General features: G+C 47.8%; 1 protein-coding gene across 1 annotated transcript in view; it reads right to left on the reverse strand.

Moving 5' to 3' along the window:
* Map7 (microtubule associated protein 7) overlaps positions 1 to 23,377 on the reverse strand; it is a 130,581-nt gene that overhangs the window by 28,912 nt on the left and 78,292 nt on the right. The window contains exons 3-6 of the mRNA XM_052169418.1: positions 20,076 to 20,153; positions 6,757 to 6,920; positions 5,266 to 5,383; positions 133 to 243 (exon numbers count right to left, since the gene is read on the reverse strand). Of these exons, the coding sequence (XP_052025378.1) occupies positions 133 to 243; positions 5,266 to 5,383; positions 6,757 to 6,920; positions 20,076 to 20,153 (471 nt within the window). The remainder of the gene's footprint in view (positions 1 to 132; positions 244 to 5,265; positions 5,384 to 6,756; positions 6,921 to 20,075; positions 20,154 to 23,377) is intronic.

The following is a 23,377-nucleotide window of genomic DNA, read 5'->3' on the forward strand; positions in this document are numbered from 1 at the left end:
TCTCAAGTTTTTTTCTTCCTATTTAAGAAATGTAGGGAGAGCAACTTCAGAAGCTATTTCCATCTGCACACATCCAGGAAAGAACACGTTAGGTAAGCGACAAAAGAGGTTTTCATTTCCTTTTGACTGTACCTCTATCTGGAGAGTTTAGCAACGTTGCCGACGAGGAAGAGAGCCTCTTGCTAATGACAGGATCGACGTGTTTCGAAAGATTCATGGTGGAAACCGACCGCCTGTCTGGATCTAAAACAGATGGAGAGAGTGCTAATTGACGCCTGCACACGGGATCGCATTTCCTAGTTCAGCGGTGGGACAAGAAGCAGGACTGGAGGCCACTGGCATAGTTTCTAGATCTTCCGCACAGCACAGTTCTCGGAGTGCACACACTAGAGGAACTTAAAGGCTAGAAATAAAACATGTTTTTCTTGAGAAATAATATAAACGTTAGTTCACTCAAGCATGCTATTATGATACAAGCAGATGAAGACAGACCCAGGGGCAGAGAAAGGCAGAGTCAATGCAGACCAACTGGGAAGCAGAGAGAGGGACAGTGGGAACGGCACTGAGAACCTGCAGGGAAGTGCACACCCAGAGTGTGCGTGTGAGTGTGCACGTGTGTGTGAGCACACTTAAGACACTTAAGCACAACTTAAGACACTCTCCACACGGTGGCTTTACACCCCTCCCACTGGTCTGAGTAACCTTGGCAGGAAGCAGTTTTGATGAATTGTGTCCTGTGTGTGTGTGCGTTGCATGTGTATATGTGTGTGTGTATGTGTATGTGTGTGATGTGTGTGTGTGTGTGTGAAGTACATGCCTGGGAGTGTCTTGTCCACCTGGTGTGTGTGTATGTGTGTGTGTGTGAAGTACATGCCTGGGGGTGTCTTGTCTACCTGGGGTGTGTGTGTGTGTGTGTGTGTGTGAAGTACACGCCTGGGGGTGTCTTGTCCACCTGGGGTGTTTGTGTGTGTGTGTGTGTGTGTGTGTGTGTGTGAAGTACACGCCTGGGGGTGTCTTGTCCACCTGGGGTGTTTGTGTGTGTGTGTGTGTGTGTGTGTGTGTGTGTGTGAAGTACACGCCTGGGGGTGTCTTGTCCACCTGGGGTGTTTGTGTGTGTGTGTGTGTGTGTGTGTGTGTGTAAAGTACACGCCTGGGGGTGTCTTGTCTACCTGGTGTGTGTGTGTGTATGTGAAGTGCACGCCTGGTTCTGCTGCAGACCCCGTTGCTTATACAGACCTTTCATCTGCAGCACCGTTGTTCACTGTAGGATGATTTGATTGACAAGTAAGGCCATGCATGCCTGGGCCTGCCTATATCCCAGCTATTAGGATGCTAAGTCAGAACTATAAATTTGAGGACAGCCTGGGGATCTTTGCAAGCCCACCACCTGGGGTTTTTTTTTTTTTGTTGTTTTGTTTTTTGTTTTCCTTTTTGACAGGGTCTCAATATGGCCTGGCCTGAGACTTACTATGCCTCTGACCTTCAATTCAAGGGGATGCAGGTGAACCCCACTTAGTACAAGTCAGTCAGTCTGTCTGTTTCCTTATCTTTCCTGGGGATTCAACCCATTGTTAGGTAAGGGCTGAACAACTGAGCCGTATCTGCAGCCCAAGACGTCATCTCAATAGAAAATAAACAAACAGAAAGGGTTCAGTGGTGGAGAGTTTGGCTCTGGGCTTGAGCCTTAGTACTAGGGTGTAGGTGGCTCTGATCTCAAGAGGTGGAATCAATGCATAAACTTATAAACCAGAATCCAACCAAAGCCAATGACTATTACTGTTAAAATTATCCTGTAGCCTAATAATCTATGGAAGACTTTAGAGTTCAAAGTCTTGCTCACCAGTAAGTTCACAAAGCCTGAACAAACTCCACGCAATAAAAACTCTCCTTCTTAGAAGGGGAACAGAGTATCCATGGGAGGAGATACAAAGTATGGATCAGAGACTGAAGGAAAGGCCATCCAGAGACTGTCCTACCTGGGAATCCATCCCATATACAGTTACCAAACCCAGACACTAATGTGGATGCCAACAAGTGCTTGCTGACAGGAGACAGATACAGCTGTCTCCTGAGAGGCTCTGCCAGAGCCTGACAAATACAGAGGTGGATACTCTCAGCCAACCATTAGACTGAGCACAAGGTTCCCAATGGAGGAGTTAGAGAAAGAACCAAGGAGCTAAAGGGGTTTGCAGCCCCATAGGAGGAACAACAATATGAACCAATCAGTACCTCAGAGCTCCCAGGGACTAAACCACCAACCAAAGAGTATACATGGAGGGACCCATGGCTCCAGCCACATATGCAGCAGAGGATGGCCTTGTGGGACATTAGTGAGAGGCGAGGCCCTTGGTCCTGTGAAGGCTAGTTGCCGCAGTGTAGGGGATGCCAGGACAGGGAAGCAGAAGTGGGCGGGCTGGTGAGCAGGGGTGGGGGATGGGATAGGGCATTTTCGGAGGGGAAACCAGGAAAGGGGATAACATTTGAAATGTAAATGAAGAAAATATCTAATTAAAAGAAAATGAAAAAAAAAAAAACCCTATCCATCTCACTGCGCATCTGACGATGGCTGAGGCTACACGTCTTCCATTACGGGCTGATGACAGCACAACTTAAGACACTCTCCACGTGGCGGCTTTACACCCCTCCCACTGGTCTGAGTAACCTCGGCAGGAAGCAGTTTTGATGAATTGTGCCCTGTGTGTGGCACAGCCATTTTGACTGTTATCTACAACCTGCTGGAAATAAGTCTCATTAATGAGAAGTGGATCTTTAACTGAGAATTACTTTTATAGCTGACATTTAATTTTTTTTTAAAATAAATTACCAAGTGTGATTCCTGTGACTTTCATTTACATTTATCTGGTGGGGTTTGGGCAATGAGAAAAATCAGAAGTGCAGAGGGGAAATACACCCATGCTGAGTGTGGGTGTCCGTAAGGATGGACGGTGAAGGCCACGGCCATGAGGTTCTACAGAGACACCCTTCCTGACACTGCTTGTATACTAAGATTTAGCTGGGAGAGCCGTGTCTGTGTTAAGCCTATTCCCAGGTATTTGTCAACAGGTTACTAAAAACACTTAGATCTATTTCCTAGTAAGAAGGAGGAGATGAGCCAGACAGTCATCCGCCAAAGTCCACAGTTCTGTCATGGGTGGTGAGACCACAGAGGCAAGCCGCGGTGTACGGCGCCATCTGAGACAGTTTTCGTCCAGTTTTTCTCACTGAACAAAAAGTGATTTCACAAAAGGTGGGTTTACAAATAAGTGTTTCCCTGGTAATCTAGCTGCTGTATCAGCAAGGCAGACTAGGCGCTAACTCTAATGGCCTTAACATTTCTAGGCTGGGAGGACTCAGTTGATTAGCAGGGTCAGTACAGGGCTGCTGCGAAGGAAGGGAAGGAGCCAATGAGTGGAAGAGACGGCTCACCCAACCCCGCAGCAGAAGAGACGATCGCTCAACCCCGCAGCAGAAGAGACGATCGCTCAACCTCGCAGCAGAAGAGACGGCTCACCCAACCCCGCAGCAGAAGAGATTTATTTCCTAGCCTTTGAAAACTTGGGCCAATTCCCCCCTTTTCTCACACAAATGTCTTGTAGTTTGCTCCAATCCAGCCACTGGACTTTATGTAGCAGCTCGTAAATGCCTCACTGGCCTTACTGCTCCAAATAGCCAAGTGGAAAGCAAGAATTAAGGCTAGGTAAATTCACTGTTTCTCAAAGGTGTCTGACACTGCACAACAAAGCATCTCTGTCATAAAGACAGAAAGCATGAAACTCGGTGAAAGAAAAATATGGTTGTAAAAACATTTACCATGACCATTTTTCTTCACAGAGAATCCATGAAAACTATTCCTGATGAAATGCATCACATCTTTATGACGGCAGAGTTGGTGTATTCCATTGCAGGTGGTGAAGGCCACGGGGCAGATGGGTTTCTATATTTGGCTCAGGGTCATAGGAACATAAGTTGTGGTTATAGTTGCTAAACTTAAAAACAAAAGGGGAGGGGGTTATAAGAAACAGTACCGAGGGGACTGGAGAGATGGCTCAGTGGTTAGGAGCACCGGCTGTTCTCCCAGAGGTTCTGAGTTTAATTCCCAGCAACCACGTGGTCGTTTACAAGTATCTATAATGTGATCTGATGCTCTCTCTTTTGGAGTACAGCATACATGCAGAAAGAGCGTTCATACACATGAAATTAAAAGAAGTCACAAAACATTAAAACAATAATGAAAACACACAGCAAGCATGCGAAGAAAACTCTAGCTGGATGAAAGCCAAGCCGATACTGAGCAGGGTTAACCTGGGCGCGCTCCGCAGGAAATCCTTAGCTACAAGACACTTAGATGGGTTTTATTAAGAATTACTTAGCGAGAAAGCAAAAGTGCCTTGTGTGGTCGTTTCAACACCTCCACGTCACCTGACCTCGAGGAACACCTAAATACCGCGCTTATCTCGGTCCTGGTCTATGCACTACACAGCGCATGCGTGGTGACTAGGCTGATGGCAGTTCAGTGACCCAGGAACTGGCCCCATGTCTGGAGGAGCTAGCTACAAAGCAGGCAGTCAGCGATTACTAGGATGTCTGCCCCAGATTTTCTAGTATCCCCCCTAAAGCTCCGACAACGTGGGGAATGATGACTCAGCAGAAAGAAAAAAAGAAAAGTAACTTGGCATATTGGGTAAGCTCTGAGGTATTCTGAATTTACAGTACAAAGATAAGCCTTCCACTAATGTCATATTTCAACATAATTTTATATCCATTCAAGGAGAGGTAGCCTGGACGTTTAGCACCGTTTCTAGTCTGAGACATCAGCATGCGTTCCTATAGAACATCAGTGATGTACATGTTAGGTCAGAGCACATGTGCTCATGGGATGGACTCTGACTCAGCTGCGCTGCTGAGATCCTTCCAGAGCAGAACGTGACCTTGGATAACACCCCACAGCCCTGCAAACCTCATGCAAACAGATCCTTAAAGCAGTCGAGGCTGTTGGGTTCAGAGGCGCTACACAGGTTTCTCTCTAGGGAAAGCGCTCATGCCAAGGCAAAGAGAGGACTCTGAGTCTGACCTCCACCACCCCCTTGTCCTCAAATAGTGGAAGCATCATTTAGTTATAGTTTACTGATTTCTGAGGGATTTCTGTTTTGCAACGAGAGATTTAGGGGGGGAAAAAAACCCCAAACCAAAAACCAAATGCTTATTGTCCAGCAAAAACTACAACCAAACTCAAAGAACAGGCTTGAAGGCGGTGAGCCCATTTACCTCCGCTGTGGCTGCTCGCGCTCCCGTGGAGGGGGCTTCCCCAGGACCAGCGGTTATACCTCTGCTTCGGCTTCTGGCTCCTCTCCATCGTCCGCCGGACAACGGCTTCATGGCGCTCCTTCCGGGGGACAGGAGAGCGGGCAGTCAGGTTTGGCCATCTGAAGGTTCTGCAGCAGCGTAGGCCAGAGCACAGCAGGCCGCCTCATCTCTCGGCCCGCTATACCGGTGTTAGACTCTATTTCCCACCTTCTGCACTTTCAGATGGGAACAGTAACAGTTCAAAAGTCCCCGTGTATAACAGATACTCAGATAACAGATACTTCCCTACTGGGTGGGACGCCTTCACCAACACTAGTACAGTCTTCACTTAAGCTGACACTCAACATGTGTTCTTATGTAGTTAGTTATACATGCTATGTGTCTCGATAAGCTCAGACTTGTGATCCTCCTGCTTCAGTTTCCTGATGGCAAGAACTACAGATGTGTACCATTATCCCCCACGTAACTTGTCCATGCGTGTGTGTGTGTGTGTGTGTGTGCACATAAGTGAGAGAGAGAGAGAGAGAGAGAGAGAGAGAGAGAGCGAGAGAGAGAGAGAGAGAGCGCACCAGAACCTTAAACCTTATGCAGGGTCACAAGCACTTGTCCCATATCTATAAACCAGCCTCATATGGAGCCGTATTTTAAAAATAGAAATCAGAAAGTGAGAACACGGGCTGGAGAGATGGCTCAGTGGTTAAGAGCACCGACTGCTCTCCCGAAGGCCCTGAGTTCAAATCCCAGCAACCACATGGTGGCTCACAACCATCTGTAATGAGATCTGATGCTCTCTTATGGAGTGTCTGAAGACAGCTACAGTGTACTTAATAAATAAATCTTAAAAAAAAAAAAAGAAAGTGAGAACACAGTGTTTTCTCTCCCTTACTCCCCAAGCAGAGTACACATATTACAGAAAAGTGAAAGAACTCTCAAGAATAGGAAGGGGTCCAAGAGAGACAAACTCTTTTCTTTGAGGCTTAGTCTTCCTTGGCTAGCCTTGAACCTGTGACAATCTGGCCTCATCCGTTTTCTGGGTGTTGGGCTGGCAAGCATGTTCCAACCCTCCAGCAGGGACACTCATGTTTACACTATGTTGTAAAACCTTACTATGTTGAGAATAACCGCCCCTCCCTCATCTCCTAAAACCTTATATAACACTTATTTAAGGGTCAAGTGTAAATGAAGTGCATCTGCGGAAATATTTACCTATACGGCAATACCCTACGGAAGCCCACTGGGTGATTTTTAGCGCTTTCTTATGGCCAAATAAAGCAGTAATGCATACTAGGTTTCCACAAGAGACAGGAGAACTCAATGTTCCAGGAGCACTGCTACCAACCAGCCCACTTCTATCCCGCCCCCGCCCCGCCCCCGCCCTGCGCCCCGCCCCCCGCCGCCTAAGCTGCATCAGTCTGCACCGGGGCGGGATGGAACGGGAGCCCCTCCCCACACCTTGTCCTCCTCCAGTCTCTGCCGCCGCTTCTCCTCCACCGCAGCCCGCCTCCGCTCCTCCTTCAGCCGCTGGTCCTCCAGCTTCTTCTTCCGCGCCTCCAGGTGCCTCTCATAGTGCTGCCGGGCGCGCTCTTCTCTCTCTAGCCAGACGGTTTCTCGCGCAGCTTTGGGGAAAAACAGGGAGATCCGAGAAGGCAGCTTAGAACTCGAAAGGCTCGTGCCGGCGAGTGTTCTACACGAAACCGGGCTCTGTGAGCCTGTGCGATCTGGCTTGGCCTTGGCTTTTCTCGCTGTGCCGAGGAGGCCACCCTGGGTTCTGCTCTTTAGGAGCATGTAGAGCTGGGGGGTGGGGGGGCACAGACTGCACGCCCTTAAGCTCTAGGATCAACAGTTACATTTCCATAATCTCTTTTAAAATAGTGGTACCCTAGGCTGGTGACAAAAGCACTTGCCAATGCAAGCATGAGGACCCCAGTTACCTCCCCAGCACCCAACTGGGGGTGAGGCAGGGACAGGCGGAACCCTACACTAACCCGCCAGCTGGCTTATGGTCAGGAGAGGCATGTCTCAAAAACATGGTACAGGGCGTCTGGGAGATGACACCTGACACACACCTCTGGTTTCCACATGCATTTGCATATGTGCATGTACAACATGCACCTCCAAACATATCCATATATACATTCAAATACATATAAAGAACCGAGAACAACGCCCAACGATGAAGATGAAGGACCTTTTCCTCCTTTGTTCCTTTCCCATTTCAGGAGGTAAACTTACCCTCAGCGACACTTTAATATGTGAAGTTTCCTCTGACCATGATAACTAATAATCCCTGTATTATTAACACTATGTGAGAACGTCCAAAATTTGGACCATAAAACTTTTAGATTTTTTTTGAGACAGAATCTTATGTAGCTCTTGAACTTGTATTTTAGAATGATCGTTGACTTTCTAGTCCTGCCTGTCCCCCAGAAGGAGCACCATTCTACCCCAGTGTCCCACGGCACCTGGGTCAATGCTATTTAATGCTATATGCAATTCTGCAGCATTAACTATTTCTCAAAGTTAGCATCTGAGGACGCAAACCTTCGCAGAGAGCTGAACTGGCTTGCTGTTGACGAAAGGACAAGGTCAATTCAAGGCGAGGCTCTTTGGGGTCATCCAGGGCAGCTGGGGGGAGGGAGCAGGGGTGGCAGGCTTGCCCTAACAGTTCTGCTGCTGAGCCCTGCCTAGCCTGCGCCACGGCCATTTGGACTGCAGTCATCTGGTCAAATTCGAGGAAGCTAGTGTTCAAAGTTCCTACCTACGGTCCCAGAGAGATTAAAGTTAATCTCAGGCTCAAGAAACTTAAAAACTGGCTTTAAGAAAGAGCACGTGCTATATGCTCTATACAGCATGCACTGAATGCCTGAATAAAGCCACGGTGAGAGGCCATCTTGGAACTTAACAGGAGCACAGAATTCTGACAGTTAGATGCACTCGAGTATATAAAATTGAATTTTCTTTTTTCTTTTTCTTTTTTTGTTTTTTCGAGACAGGGTTTCTCTGTGTAGCCCTGGCTGTTCTGGAACTCACTCTGTAGACCAGGCTGGCCTTAAACTCAGAAATCTGCCTGCCTCTGCCTCCCAGAATGCTGGGATTAAAGGTGTGTGCCGCCACTGCCTGGCAAAATTGGATTTTCTACACAGGAACCTTATTAGCAAGCTTTTAACGATACACAGAAAGATACATTTAGAGTGGTCTATTTTTTCCCCTTGTTTTGGTTTCTCGGGACAGGGCTTCTCTGTGTAGGTTTAGCTATCCTGAACTTGCTCTGTAGACCAAGCTGGCCTCAAATTCAGAAATCCAACTGTCTTTGTTTCCCAAGTGCTGAGATCAGAGGTGTGCACCACTGTATCTGGCCCTAGAGTGGCAGCTCTTATAGAGCTAAGCAACTGGTACAAAGTATCAGGAAGTGCAGTGACTGATCTCTTACTCTGGAACCCATCATATCCTATTTCTATCTCTATGAGACACATATATGTTTGAATTGTTCCAAAGTGTAGCTACTCTGCACTTAACTTTTTCTACTTAAAATCTTAAAATTAGAGACCTTTTAATGTTAAAAATAGAAGAACCTGAATCTATCTGCATTTTTAATGGCTGCATTTTAATTTTAGTGGCATTTTATTTACTATACATTGTTCAAAGAGGCAATTACCACTTGCTTGATAGTAAAAAACTTACGAATGTTTCAGGTAATCTAACTCAGACTTTGGGTAACACCACTGTGCGAGCACAGATCTCTCCTGTTGGGCACAATCCTCATATTCTGGTTACTAATAACAAAACGGTGCTCAGTTTTTATTCTATGGTGGCGCTGAAGGATCTGAGGATTGGGAAGAGGCTCAGTGGGAATGCGCAGCATCTGTAAGGCCCTACACTTGATCCCAGCATTTCTATTTTTTTTTTTAAAGATTTATTTATTTAATTTACGTATATGAGTACATTGTCGCTGTCTTCAGACACACAAGAAGACAGCATGGGATCCCATTACAGATGGTTGTGAGCTACTGTGTGGTTGCTGGGAACTGAACTCAGGACCTTTGGGAGAGCAGCCAGTGCTCCTAACCACCGAGCCATCTTTCCAGCCCCCAGATCCCAGCAGCATGTCAATCCAGCAATGAAATGCAATAAACCTTTGTGACTAATTGTTTCTCTGGAGGCACACTCCTCTGCTCACTGAGCTCCTGCTTGCTTTCCCTGCCCTGCCCTGTCAGCACAGCTACTCCAGTTAGCCCGCACCCCTTGCTCTGCTTTCTCTCTCTGCTCCTCTTCAGCCTCCAGCTGATCCATTTTTGAAGGCAGACCTCACATCTGTCATGCATTTCACCATAACCGTGGAAGTCTGGGGGTTAGAGGGCAAAGCGTCTAGTTAGAATCGAATCCGCGGGCTCCAAGCCTCATGCTCCGGTTACTAATAACAATGGGACCCTTGGCTTTTATTTTTTGTGGTGCTGGGGACAAGTAATTTCCATTTCAACTAAAGCTGCAGGTCGATCTAAGTTAGTGGTCCACTGGTATGTGAACAGACCTGCCATCTGGTCTTCTTCAGTTAACTTGACTGTAGCATTTCCTAAGCTCTGTTTTCTATGTAGCCAAGGTTGTTTCCGGTCTCCCAGAGTAAGACCGCTTAAACAAAGGCACACATCTTAATAATTAATTACTTCCTGGTTCACCCAGAAAAGCAGCTTAAGAATTACTTCCTGGTTCACTGTGAAAAGCATCATGGGTAAGGTACCTGGAATGAGTTCTATCTGAGCAAGTTGTGGGGAAACACAGGGGCTTTCACGCAGTTACGAGGATTAAACCAAATTATACTTCAAGCAGTACAACAGTTCTCTGGACTTACGCACTCAGGAAAATTTGCTCACAACTTCCACCTTTGTCACAACATCTTAACTGAGAAATTAAAGGCTCACATGCAGATGTACATTATTATTTAAGTGATTAATTTTTACAACAAATAATCCCTTGAAGACCTTTTCTTTGAGAAAACTTAGGACTACTGGGGACGACCTTTGCCCATGAGGTAAGCACTCCCCTAGGAGCCATTATCTCTTTTCTAGGAAGTGGAGGTTCTGCTGCATGGGTGTGGCTTTTCCCCTTCAAAGCACAACTGTCCATAAACAGTCACAAAGAGAACAGGCAAACAATGCTGGGAAGACAAATACTACTTTCTGGTCATCATCATAGCAGCAGCTGGGGAGCCCTCAGAGGAGCCTGCAGCACGGTTCCTGCAGCCTTTTAGACTATCTTAGGAATCGGAAGTTTACTTATGAACTTTAGTAATTTAAACTATTAACCTATAGTTTTGAGGCTGAATATTTTGTCAGTAAGAATTCTGAACAAAAAATAAACTGAAAACAAAAACCCAGCAATTGCTATCAACTGAATTGTGTCCCCTAACTCCAAATTCCTATATCAAAGCACTAATCCCCGTGACTGTATTTGGAAGCAAATCCTTTAGACGGAAATTAAGCTGGAAGTGGCTGGCCATGGCGGTGCGTGCCTATAATCTCAGCACTGAGGCGAAGGTACGGAGGTCCACTGTTCCAGGCCACTGGGCTACGCAGAAGACCCTGTTTCAAGAAGCAAATCCATAAAACATAAGAAAAGGAACAAATGGGTCTGGGGGGGAGGGGCGCCTCATCTGCTAGAATTAGTGGGCTTGTGTTTAAAAAGATACAACAGCATGCTCTCTCTTCCCCTATTACACTGTGTGTGTGTGTGTGTGTGTGTGGTGCTTCTGGACCACAGCGCACATATGGAGAGCTAAAAACAACTTTGTGAAGCCGGTTCTTTCCTTCCATCTTTACGTGGCTATGCATTTTAGGCACAGGTCTCCTGGCTCGCAGCAAGTGTGCTTACCTGCTGAGCCATTCATCTCTGGTTCTCTCTGGATGCCTGTGCTCTGAGGAGAGAGGCCTAGGCAGGCGTGAGACTGAACACTGGTCCAGGCTTCCCTGACTCCAAACTGTGAGACAATGTAGTCCTAGGGCTGGGGAGATGGCTCAGCGGTTAAGTGCACAGACTGCTCTTCCGGAGGCCCTGAGTTCAAATCCCAGCAACTACATGATGGCTCACAACCATCTGTAATGGGATCCGATGCCCTCTTCTGGAGTGTCTGAAGACAGCTACAGCATACTCACATATAATAAATAAATCTTTAAAAAGAAATCCTGATGCTGAAGCTGCCCAGCCCCTGGGATCCCGTGAGGGCAGTGGCCTAAAGCTGGTTATATCCTTAAGTACTCAGTACTCATTTAATTTCATAAATATGCACCTATGTAAGAGAGGAGCGTGTCCAGACAGCCCTCGAAACCCTGCGAATGTCAACCTTCCTCCTTTGAAGTTAATTCATGCCTAGGTCATAGGTTCTTAAAAAATAAATGGACGCCACTCCCTAAGCCTCAGTAACAAGGACATGAGCAAGTCAGTCTCATCTGCCACCGGGATGCTTTCATGGCACAGTCAAAGGTTACAGTAGCGGTAACAACAGGTCGGTGTTCTACAACGCGGAAACGTGCTGTCGATCTGGATTCTATTTAGAAGCACATAGTGCCTGTTTGTTAAGAGAAATTAGAATGAAAAATAGGTAGTGGGGTAGCCACACAGCTGCACGAGAACTTGGGCCTACCCATAAGGATAGGTATCCAGTGTCCAGTGGTATCCTGCCACTGGACAGCTATGGGCCAGGAAACACGTGATACTGTGTGTGGCTCTCTTGAAATTGCCACAGCGCTGACTTCTGGTCAGGGCTGTAGGTGAGCTCATGTAACACCCACAACACCTGGTATGTGCCACGCTCTTCTGTGGGCGCAACAGACAGAATGACGGGCTGTGTGTTAATCCTGGTAACTCCTGTTCTACGGACACAGGCGGCAGTCAGTGAATAGAAGCTGCAGGTAGGGTCGCTATCTCAGAGTGCGCTCGCTCACTGGCCGGGTGGACACCCCAGCTACACCCATCATGGTCCTGAGCAGGGTTATGTCTGTACAGGTGGAGAACCTATCCACTGCGGGAGTAGAAGGGAGACCAGATGGATGCCATCACTTGCCTGAGGGAGATGTGGCTTAATTTAGCTCATGATTCTAAGAAGGGGAAGTGAGAGGGGAAAGCTAAGGCAGTCTGGAGATGGAGAGTGAAGTCACTTTACAGGGCTTAAGAGCACTCAGGTGAAAACAATCTCATTTAATGGCGTTGGAGTTGAGAATTTGAGTACAAGGCCCTACATTCATATCCTAAGCAACAGATGCAAACACACACACACACACATACACACACACACACACACAATCAAGGAAAGAAGGAAGGACGGAAATCTAGGCAGCAACTGTAAATGCTGCAGAAGCTAATGAGTTCTTTTTTTTTTTTTTTTTTTTTTTTGGTTTTTTTCGAGACAGGGTTTCTCTGTGTAGCCCTGGCTGTCCTGGAACTCACTCTGTAGACCAGGCTGGCCTCGAACTCAGAAATCCGCCTGCCTCTGCCTCCCAGCTAATGACTTTTGAAGTGAAAATAAAACTGCAAAGAGTCTAGAAAAGCACGCGCAACTTCCAGGTTCACCTCTATGAAATGAACAGTATTTATTTGCATCAAGCCAACCTCCCACACTTCCAGACTACACACACACTACTCCCTTCCAATAACAGGAAAACAAAGGAGATGGAGTTTTTCAAAATCTACAAGAATCTGGGCATGCTAATGCTGACCATAGCCCAGTCTCTGGGAAGCTGAGCAAGTGTATCATGAGTTCAAGACCAGCCTACTCTACATACTGAGATCTTGTTTCAACTGCTACCAATTCCCCACCCTTGCTCCCATATGGGAGAAGCAATAAAATCAATGCTATCCTGAGACTGAGTTTGCTTGTGTTCATTACCAAATGCTCAGGTATGCTGTCCAAGAGTCTCGGACAGGAGAGTTCAGTTTCCACTGAAGCTCTTGCCTAGCCTAGCATGGAGGCCCTGGAGCTGATCTCCACCATAGAAAGAAGAAACAACCAGAACCACGAGAGTAATGAAGAGACCCCATAACTTGTTTTGAGATGAAAATACAATGTAGCAAGCAGAAATCTTGCCATTATCCAAAGCAGGCTGGGATCCCGAGAGGTCTGATGGTCTCAGAAGAAACATGGCGCAGAAGAACTAGAGCAGGGGTTTTACTTCAGCGGGCTCCAATGCTGGGCTCCGCCCCATTCTCCCACCCTAAAGCAGAGACTGTCTTTTCTCACCTCAGGCTCCGGGAGCAGTGAGTGCAGCCTGAACGCGCAGGCCCCTCCTCCGTGGCCCCTTCAGATGCTTGACCACGGACTGTCACTCCTTAGAAACAGTGCTCGCAGGAGCGAGCGAGCAGGGCCTTCTCTACCCTCTGCTGCCATCTTTCTCTCTCCTGCCCTGTCTGCATCCGAGTCTAGTCTGTCTTCACACCTACTCCAGTTGCTTTTCCCAAGCAGCTTTACCAGTACACATGCCCAGAAAACCTCAGTTCCTTCACTGGTGCCACCTCTGTCCACAGCATCGCCTTCCACCTGGAGGTCTTCTGAAGCTCAAGCTGCTTCCTGTCAGAGCTTCTCCAGAGAAGTCGCAGAGTTCGCCAGCTCCACTCAGAGGGCTACCTGTGTGGGTGCCGAGGAGACACTCTGCTCTTGCCCGGCTTTAGTGGGTTTGTTAAAACACACCACTCGGAGGGGTCCATTCATAGCATGGGAGTGGGTGGAAAATGAAGGGAGGGGAGGAATTATGAGAGAAGGAGGGAGAGAAAAATGGAGGGAGAGAAAGGGGGAGGGAAGAGAGGGAGGGAAGAAAGGAGGGAAAAGGGAAGGGAGGGAAGGAGGGAAGAAAGGAGGGAGGGGAGGGAAGGAGGGAGGGGAAAGAGGAGGGGAGGGAGGGGGAGGAGGGAAGGGAGAGGAAGAGGGAGGGAGGGGAGGACGGAAGGAAAAGAGGAGGGAGACAGACAGACAGGCAGGCAGACAGACAGACAAACAGACAGACAAGGAGGGAGAGCCAAGGAGTAAACGGCTGTCAAGCAAGACTTGCATCGTCTTGATGAATATAATTCGAGGCTTTCCCATGGTACATTTTGTTTTACTTTATTTTTTGAGACAAAATTACACTGCAGCTTAAGCAGGCCTGGAAGTCTCTATGGAGCCCAAGCTGGTTTTGAGCTCTGGGTAATCCTTCTATCTCAGTGTCCGGAGAGCTGGGATAACACCTTTCCCTTTAACGGTAACTAGACTATGTAGAGCTGATTGGCCTGGCCTCGCAGGAGACCCTCAGTCTCTGGTCTGAGAGATGGTCCCACTCTGCCCGTCTCCCTGTGCTTGAAGACTAACACACAGACACCCTGTCGCGCCCCCTATGTGTGGGCAGAAGGGCTTGAGATAAGCAAGTAGGAACTTAGAGATAGAAAGCACCCAGAATTCTAATCTGAGTATAGCTGCTGCTAAAGCAACGGAATCTGGCTTGACCAGTGACTCTGTTCACAGCGGTCTCACTGGGACCTTCCTAGAAGCACAGAAACACCCCCCCCCCACCCACACACACCCACATCTGCTATTCCTCAGCTCAGAAGCACCAGGCACCTCGCCACCTGACTGGCCGGGCTCCTCCACCTGGAAAGAGGCTCAGCTCACACCTTGCCCTGACCCCAGTCATGTCCAGGCCTGAGACAGGGAGTAAGGGAACTCGCTCTGCGTATCGGGACATGCGGGTGGTGGAGCTGGAGTTTAGACTCTGGATCATCTGACTCTGGAAGCACAAAGGGCCATTCTGTTAAAGTGTCTGGGTTGGAACCCCTCCCGGTGACTAATGTTCCTCCTCCACAGGGGGAGAGATAGGGAAGGTCCCCATTACTCAGTGTCACCCCCAGACTATCATGCCCACAGGTTTCTTACTGTTCAGGGTTAGGATCTTTATTTTCACCCTTAAGGGCAAAGTAAATTTAGAAGTAGAAAGATAAAGAGTTGGTCACATTATTCACCTGATCCTAAGACCTCATTCAGGCCTGCGTACCTACACCATCCACAAACTTCCAACTGGCTGAGTCATGACACAGCTGCCCAGGTAGGTGCTCACAGGAGGCACTGGGGTCCAGAGCTGCCTCTCCCCTGCCTGAGGGTCTAGGAACTCCAGTAGAGTGGAGCACCGACTCACAGACCTGCCAGAGTTGCACACCACACTCTGGACGAGAGACTGCTCAGAGGATGCTCCCTGGACTCTGACACTCCTCTCCCCCTCTCCCTTTCTACCCTCTGCCTCTCATTTTTGGGTAACTGAGGTTTCCAAACCTTTCCTCAAAAGAAAACTGTTCAACAAATGCTAAGTATGAAGTCGGAAGGGTCTTCGCACACGACGTTAGCTGGAGTCACAGTATCGCTGGCTGTTAACACTAATTTGAGATGAACATCCTATAGCAGGCTGAGATGATGACTCATCTCTCCATTCACATTAAAATTAGAATGGGAAAAAGGCAAAGCAAAGCTATGGCTGGAAGGGCAGAGTCTGGTATAATTACCTCAAGCTAACTGAAATGTGTTCCGAGGCCAAAGCCACTTTTATATTATTGTGTTATTTTGAAAACACATTCTGATAGATCTCTAGAACAGTTTTAAACTTAGCTGTGAAAGACAACACAAGCTAAAGATTTAGAATGTCAACAAGATCTGTATCAATATCATGCACACACACACACACATACACACACACACACTACAATATCTTTTATCATTAAAATTTTTAAATTATATTTTTACTTTGTTTTCTCTGTTCATACATGTGCAAGCATGTGCGGGCACATTCACACCATGCCCACACATGGAGTCAGGCCTGGTGTCAGGTGCCATTACACACTAAACTGTCGGCATTCCTCTCTCACGGTTTTCTAGAACCCGGAAAAGCCTAGACACCCCTAACTGGGAATAGAAATACAGTCACAAAGATTTTGGTCTTAGAGGGTTGGGGTGCAGCTCAGGGCTAGAGTGTTTTCCTACAGCATCAGTGACACTGTTGAAACCATTAACAACAACAACATTAACAACAACAACAACAACAACATACATGCTTGTACAACACAGGATTTGGTATCTGAAAAAGATTAAGTATGCTAAAACATTTCAAAAAGTAAATCTAACACTTTAAATTATTTTCGATATTCTTAAATAGACATTATTTCCAAAAAAAAGAGAAATTTTGTATCTCCTGAAATGTGGAGGGTTTTTTTTTTTTTTAAGATTTATTTATTTTATGTAAGTACACTGTAGTTGTCTTCAGACACCAGAAGAAGGCATCAGATCTCTTTATGGATGGTTGTGAGCCACCATGTGGGCGCTGGGATTTGAACTCATGACCTTTGGAAGAGCAGTCACTGCTCTTACCAGCTGAGCCATCTCTCTAGCTCTATTTTTTTTTATTGTTGCTAAATATTCCTTAAATAGTCTCTTGAGCTTTGTCAAAATATTGCTGGAGTATTAACGCACATGGAAGTCAGTAGGATTCAAATTCAGCTGGTGTACACACTGTTGTCTTGCTCATCTGAGCCTTTGGCTAAGCTTTAAAAACAGCACCCACGGGACACAACTACAGTCAAATCAGGCCCTGCACAATCATCAGCAACGGTGCCGACTTGCAGTACCTGCTGTGTTTACCTGGATTAAAATGCACAGATTTACTCGACATAGCATTCAACAATTAATTGTTGGACATGTACTATGCACACGTCTAGTCTAAGTTTGTCTGTGGGCTTTAGAAATAAAAAAAAAAAAAGGCACAAACCTTTGTCCTTTGTAGAACATGTGTATAGTGGAGCCTGATGTAGCAGTAGATAAATTAGGAATATTCCTGTTTACATGTTGGCAGTACTAGAGAGAAAGGAGGAGCTATAACTTGACGGAGTTGGGAACCTGAGTAAGGTGGTCAGGAAATACCCTGCTAAGGCCTCTGTAGGTCTCTCAGACGGTCTATTGCATGTGAAGCCAACAGCAGCTAGTAAGGGTCTGACTCAAGGGTGTGTCTGGGGGGTTTCAGGGACAGGAGGCAAAGCACAGGATTCTGGCTTCTACTGGGTGACACAGAGAGCCACCAAGCAAGCGGTCTGAAGCAGAGGTGTGGCGTGGTAGCCATGTCTAACCGGGTGGTGTTGACTGACTGAAGCCCAAGCAGGAACACATTCCAGGTGGGGCCGTACAGACACATTACCAGGCTGAGTCAGTTCTGGAGACAGGTGACAATGGATGTGTACAGAAGCTGAGCTGACAACTGAGTGTGGCGTCTCTCACTTGCAATCCTGGCACTCAGAGGGCTGACACAGGGGAAGGGCCGGGGGTTCGAGGCCAGCCCAGGCTACAGAGAAGAGACCTACAAGCTTTGTCTCAGACAATAGGAGTCACTGCTGCCTTCTGAGTAGCAGGAGAAGTGAGAACTGTCAAAAGTATCCAAGGGAGCGGAGCCCAGCCAACACAAGATCTGGACAAAGAATTCCCCTGGGTGAAAAAACAAAACAAAACAAAACAACAACAACAACCCTGAAATTAAAGCTTGGAAGTCAGACAACAAGAGAAGCAGCAGCAATCAGGAGGGAGCTTCAAGGAGCAGCCTGAACTGGTTTAGGAGGAGTGGAGGACAGACAGAGGAGACCACTTGCGAAGCTTTCAAGACAAGAAGCAAAAGCTTCCAGAGAGCATATGCCCCTGTCCAGCCAGTCCATACAACAGTCTTGCACAGGAAGAACTAGGATGGATGCGTATGAAAAACTGAAGGACAGTAGAGGAAGAGCGTCCACAGGATACACCGTCTGACCACGGAAGCACAGAAGTTCACACACTGAACATAGAAAATAACAGACCCCGGCCTGTCTGCTCACCAGACCAGCACCAGCACCAGCACACCCACTGTGCCGCCAGATGAAGTGTTAACTTCAACCCACACTCAACAGAAAATAATCACAATCACTGGCTATTAATTTTTCAAAGTTTTCTAATAATTGAAACATTTCCACTTGTGTAGCATGACAAACTCAAAAGCACAGTAGCAGGTGACACTACCAACCGTTTCTTGTTCTTACATTGTACATATTTAAAAGATTTCCTATTCATTAAAAACCTTTCTTGTTTTTAATACCCCATGCTGGCCACCTTCCTAACCACCACTGTGACTAGGGAGCAGCGTGCACCAAGGAGGTCAGGGCCCTAAGGCCACAGCCAGCGAGCTTCCCAGGAACTGCCTGTCTGCAGGAAGCCGGGCAGAAGGGGATCATTGGGTCTAGAGGAAACACCAGGCTTAGAAAACGGCGGAGCTTAATTATTTTCCCTCCAGTGAGTGAAAATGTGTTTAACGACATTTAAAGACAGCAGCACCAGGTATGGTGCCCTGTGCCTGTAATCCCAGCACTCAGGAGGCAGTCGATCCCAAGCTAGAGGCCAGCCTGGGTAGAAAGACCCCATGTCCATAAAAGCAAAATCAACAAAAATGGCTGAAAAGATGGCTCAGTGGATAAAATGATTTCTCACAGGCCTCAAGACCGAAATTTGCTTCTCAAAATCTACATAATGGTAGAAATGGTGAATCAACTCCAAAAAGTTGTTCCCCGACTTCCAAACACACACTACAGCATGGATACCTACAAATATAAATCACACACACATGTACATACACACATGCAGGCCCACATACATACACAACATATACACACATACACATATGTACACATACATATACAACACACACACAAAGAAAAAAAATTAAGTAAAAAAATGAACAAAAGTAAAGAGCACAGCAACAAACAAAATGACATCTTGCTAACGAAATGAAGCCATCTTGCTACTGTCGCGTGGAGGAGAAACAGACCTGTGCTAAACATGCTACCAGACCCCTTAGTGCCACACACTTGATCAGGAACAGTAGAAGGATTAGGGGAGAGGCCGGGTCTTCTCAAGGATGAACTAATTCTTCTAGACTGTGCAACTTCAGGAAAGCATGGGCCACTTCCTGCAAAGACCTCAGGCCCCAGCCTGTCTTAGTCCAAAACATCTACATACATCCTACAACCATGTTTTGCTTTACTTTGAACAATTTCATATAGAGAACATTTTAGTTACTCTCACCCTCACTCTCTCTCTCTCTCTTTTTTAATTAATTTATTGATATATTTATTTACATTTCAAATGATTTCCCCTTTTCTGGACCCCCACTCCCCGAAAGCACTGCTGTTGGATTGAAACCGCTCGATATACAAGTTCAGTTCTGAGGGAAACAAACAAAAGGCAGAGGCTAAGGGAAGGCTTGGCGCTGGCGTCCCTGGCCAACGTGAGAACAGGGAAGCCACTGGCCACTTCCTGATAAGCCAGTCTTGTGACTTGCCAGGTGGCTTCAGCAAACACCGAGCCGCTGACCTTTCACAAGGGCCTCTGGTGACAGGCGGGAAGCAGGGACTCGGCATCAGGTCTCTGCCTTTCCTGTCTGTACAGTCAACAGCGGTCTCGTGCTGAGTCTCATGCCTTCGCGCTTAGAAGCTGGGCTGTTTCATCTCCTCGCACCCTTTCTCCTTCTTCCCCTTTGTAGAGTGCACTTGGCTGTGACTTAGTACTGGCCACCTGCGTGGATCACACACAAGGCTGCTTCCCCAACCTCCAGCCACATTCACAAACACACGAGGGTGAGCAGATGCCACCGTGACGCCCGCCTGTGGACAGTGTTAAGTGTGTCTGTCCTAGAGCAGAAAAACCAGCCTTTCAGCGAGGCAGTCCGGATGACCAGACACATGCGGGGCGGGGCTCGGCCTACCTAGCAGCTTTTCTCGTTCCTCACGGCGTTCTCTGGCCAGACGCTGCCGGTCATCGACCCGTAGCACAGGTGGGGGATCTGAAATGAGCCCGAATGCGGGAGAAGAGTTCATTTAAGAAGGGTATATATATATTGGTATATGTCTATTGTTTAAAATATTTGATCAACAGGTGCTGAAGCCAGGGTTAAGAACAATTATTTATTCTTGCAGAGGACCCAAGACTGGCTCCCAGCCAATCACTGGGATTCACAACTGACTACATTCAAACTGTAGGCATCCTACAAGTTCTTCTGGCACCTGTGGGCACTTGCACACATGTAAACACACACACACACACACAATTTTAACAATTTGATTGAAATATTAATATTCTTATGAACTTGGTATGTGTGTATGTGTCTGTACTCTGTGGTGTGCCTTGTTGTGACTTTCCTGAGAGCTCCCAAGGGTTTGTCTTTTTTTTTTGATTTTGTTTTTTATCGAGACAGGGTTTCTCAGGGTTTTTCTGTATAACCCTGACTGTCCTGGAACTCACTCTGTAGACCAGGCTGGCCTCGAACTCATAAATCCGCTTGCCTCTGCCTCCCAAGGGCTGGGATTACAAGCGTGCGCTGCCACCACCACCCGGCTAAGGGTTTGTCTTCTACTATAAGAGCATCAGAGAACAGGGAGAGGACAGCTCAGTGCTAGTGCTTGACTAGCACGTGTGAGCCCTTGGTTTTGATTCCCTGTATCATCACAAAAAACAAATGATAAAAGTAACAAATCAAGTAAAGTCATGTTCTTTTCTGAAGCCTTTTGATATTCTCCTTTTTTTTTTTTTAAAGATTTATGTATGTATATGAATACACTGTTGCTATCTTCAGACAGAACAGAGGAGAGCATCAGATCCCATTACAGATGGCTGTGAGCCACCATGTGGTTGCTGGGAATTGAACTCAAGAGCACTGACTGCTTGTCCAGTGCTCTTAACTGCTGAGCCATCTCTCCAGCCCACCTTTTGATATTTTTATCAGATGACGTTTGTGTCACTAGGCTATCAGTTTCTATTATTCTTACTTGTCCTATCTGAGCTGCTCACACTGCGGCTGTGACCCTCGGATGGGGTCATGCAGCTGAAGGTGCGAGTCATGAAAAATCAGGCATTAGGGCAAGGTTTCTGGGGTCACGACAACCAAAAATTCAAAACATGTAAATGCACCATGGAGTCCCTGGTCCCGAGTGTCTGTGATGAACCCCGAGTGGAGTCCCTGGTCCCGAGTGCCCGTGATGAACCCCGAGTGGAGTCCCTGGTCCCGAGTGCCCGTGATGAACCCTGAGTGGAGTCCCTGGTCCCGAGTGTCCGTGATGAACCCTGAGTGAAGTCCCTGGTCCCGAGTATCCGTGATGAACCCTGAGAGAAGTCCTTGGTCCCGAGTGCCCGTGATGAACCCTGAGTGGAGTCCCTGGTCCCGTGTGCCTGTGATGAACCCTGAGTGAAGTCCTTGGTCCCGAGTGTCTGTGATGAACCCTGAGTGGAGTCCCTGGTCCCGAGTGTCCGTGATGAACCCTGAGTGGAGTCCCTGGTCCCGAGTGTCCGTGATGAACCCTGAGTGGAGTCCCTGGTCCCGAGTGCCCGTGATGAACCCTGAGTGGAGTCCCTGGTCCCGAGTGCCCGTGATGAACCCTGAGTGGAGTCCCTGGTCCCGAGTGCCCGTGATGAACCCTGAGTGGAGTCCCTGGTCCCGAGTGTCCGTGATGAACCCTGAGTGAAGTCCCTGGTCCCGAGTGTCCGTGATGAACCCTGAGAGAAGTCCTTGGTCCCGAGTGCCTGTGATGAACCCTGAGTGGAGTCCCTGGTCCCGTGTGCCCGTGATGAACCCTGAGTGAAGTCCTTGGTCCCGTGTGCCTGTGATGAACCCTGAGTGGAGTCCCTGGTCCCGAGTGTCCGTGATGAACCCTGAGTGCAGTCCCTGGTCCCGAGTGTCCATGATGAACCCTGAGAGAAGTCCTTGGTCCCGAGTGCCTGTGATGAACCCTGAGAGAAGTCCTTGGTCCCGAGTGCCTGTGATGAACCCTGAGTGGAGTCCCTGGTCCCGAGTGCCCGTGATGAACCCTGAGTGAAGTCCTTGGTCCCGTGTGCCCGTGATGAACCCTGAGTGGAGTCCTTGGTCCCGAGTGGTTTGGGACACACTACATGACTCACACTCACACTGAGCGAGCCATCACGCCATGCTAACCAACAGTGACAAGCATTGCCTGAATGGCTCAGTTCAGACTTGTGTGTGTGTGTGTGTATGCACATGTGTGTGAGTGAATAAGTACATGCTTGCCATGGTACATGCGTGGAGGCCAGTGCCAGGTGTCCGTTCCTCTCTACTTTCTTGATATAGAGACTCCTGCTGAACTACCTTCCAAACATACGAACATCAATAAAATCTAAACAACATTTGATAGATTTTCTACTTCCTGTTGGGATGTAGCTAGTGGCACACTGCTGACCTAGCATAAAGCAAGGTTTGATTTGGGGTTTGATCTCCAGCACAATAAAAACAAATAAGAAAATAAACAAAAGCAAAGGAGCTGTTACTGTCAAAGGGTAGTCCCGTGAACCTGAGGAGAAAAGGTGCTCTAGAATAAGCCTCATGGGGACTGGGTGGGGGCAGGACGGGGACAGGGACAGGGACGGGGACAGGGACGGGGATGGGGACGGGGACGGGGGCGGGGACGGGGACGGGGGCAGGGGCAGGGGCAGGGGCAGGGGCAGGGACGGGGATGGGGGCGGGGTGGGAGCGGGGACTTGAGTTTGCTTACTTGGTACCCTTTCCAGTCCCAGGCACGGAAAGGCCGTCAATAAGTACTAGCTGTTGTGGGAAGGTGGGAAGGTGGGAAGGTGGTGGACAGAGGTAGCTGAGGGGAAATCTCAGTTTGCTCATTAAAACATGGCTGAGATTGCTTAAACACCATTACCCATCGCTGTTGTCCTATTAATGAGAAGCCAGATGAATCTACCCTGTCACATATGCTTTCCACATGACAAAAAGACAAACGCAGGAAAAACGTGGACTGTTCTGTGAGACGAGACCCGGGCACCGCTGTCCTCTGCCCCACTGCCCAGCATCGGTAACGGATGAAGCAGGTTTCTGAGCACCTGTGTGCCACCAGCAGCACCTGCTCCACGCGCCACTGGCCCGGGAGCCACGCGCTGGTTGCCGGATGCTGGGAAGGGGGTGGCACTGCCTGTCCAGATGTCAGCATTGTGTTTACACACGGTGTGTTTGTGTCACCGAATGGAACCGATTGTGAATCATAAGCAGTGATT

Source organism: Apodemus sylvaticus, chromosome 23, assembly GCF_947179515.1.
Source record: "Apodemus sylvaticus chromosome 23, mApoSyl1.1, whole genome shotgun sequence".
Classification (NCBI taxonomy): Eukaryota; Metazoa; Chordata; class Mammalia; order Rodentia; family Muridae; genus Apodemus; species Apodemus sylvaticus.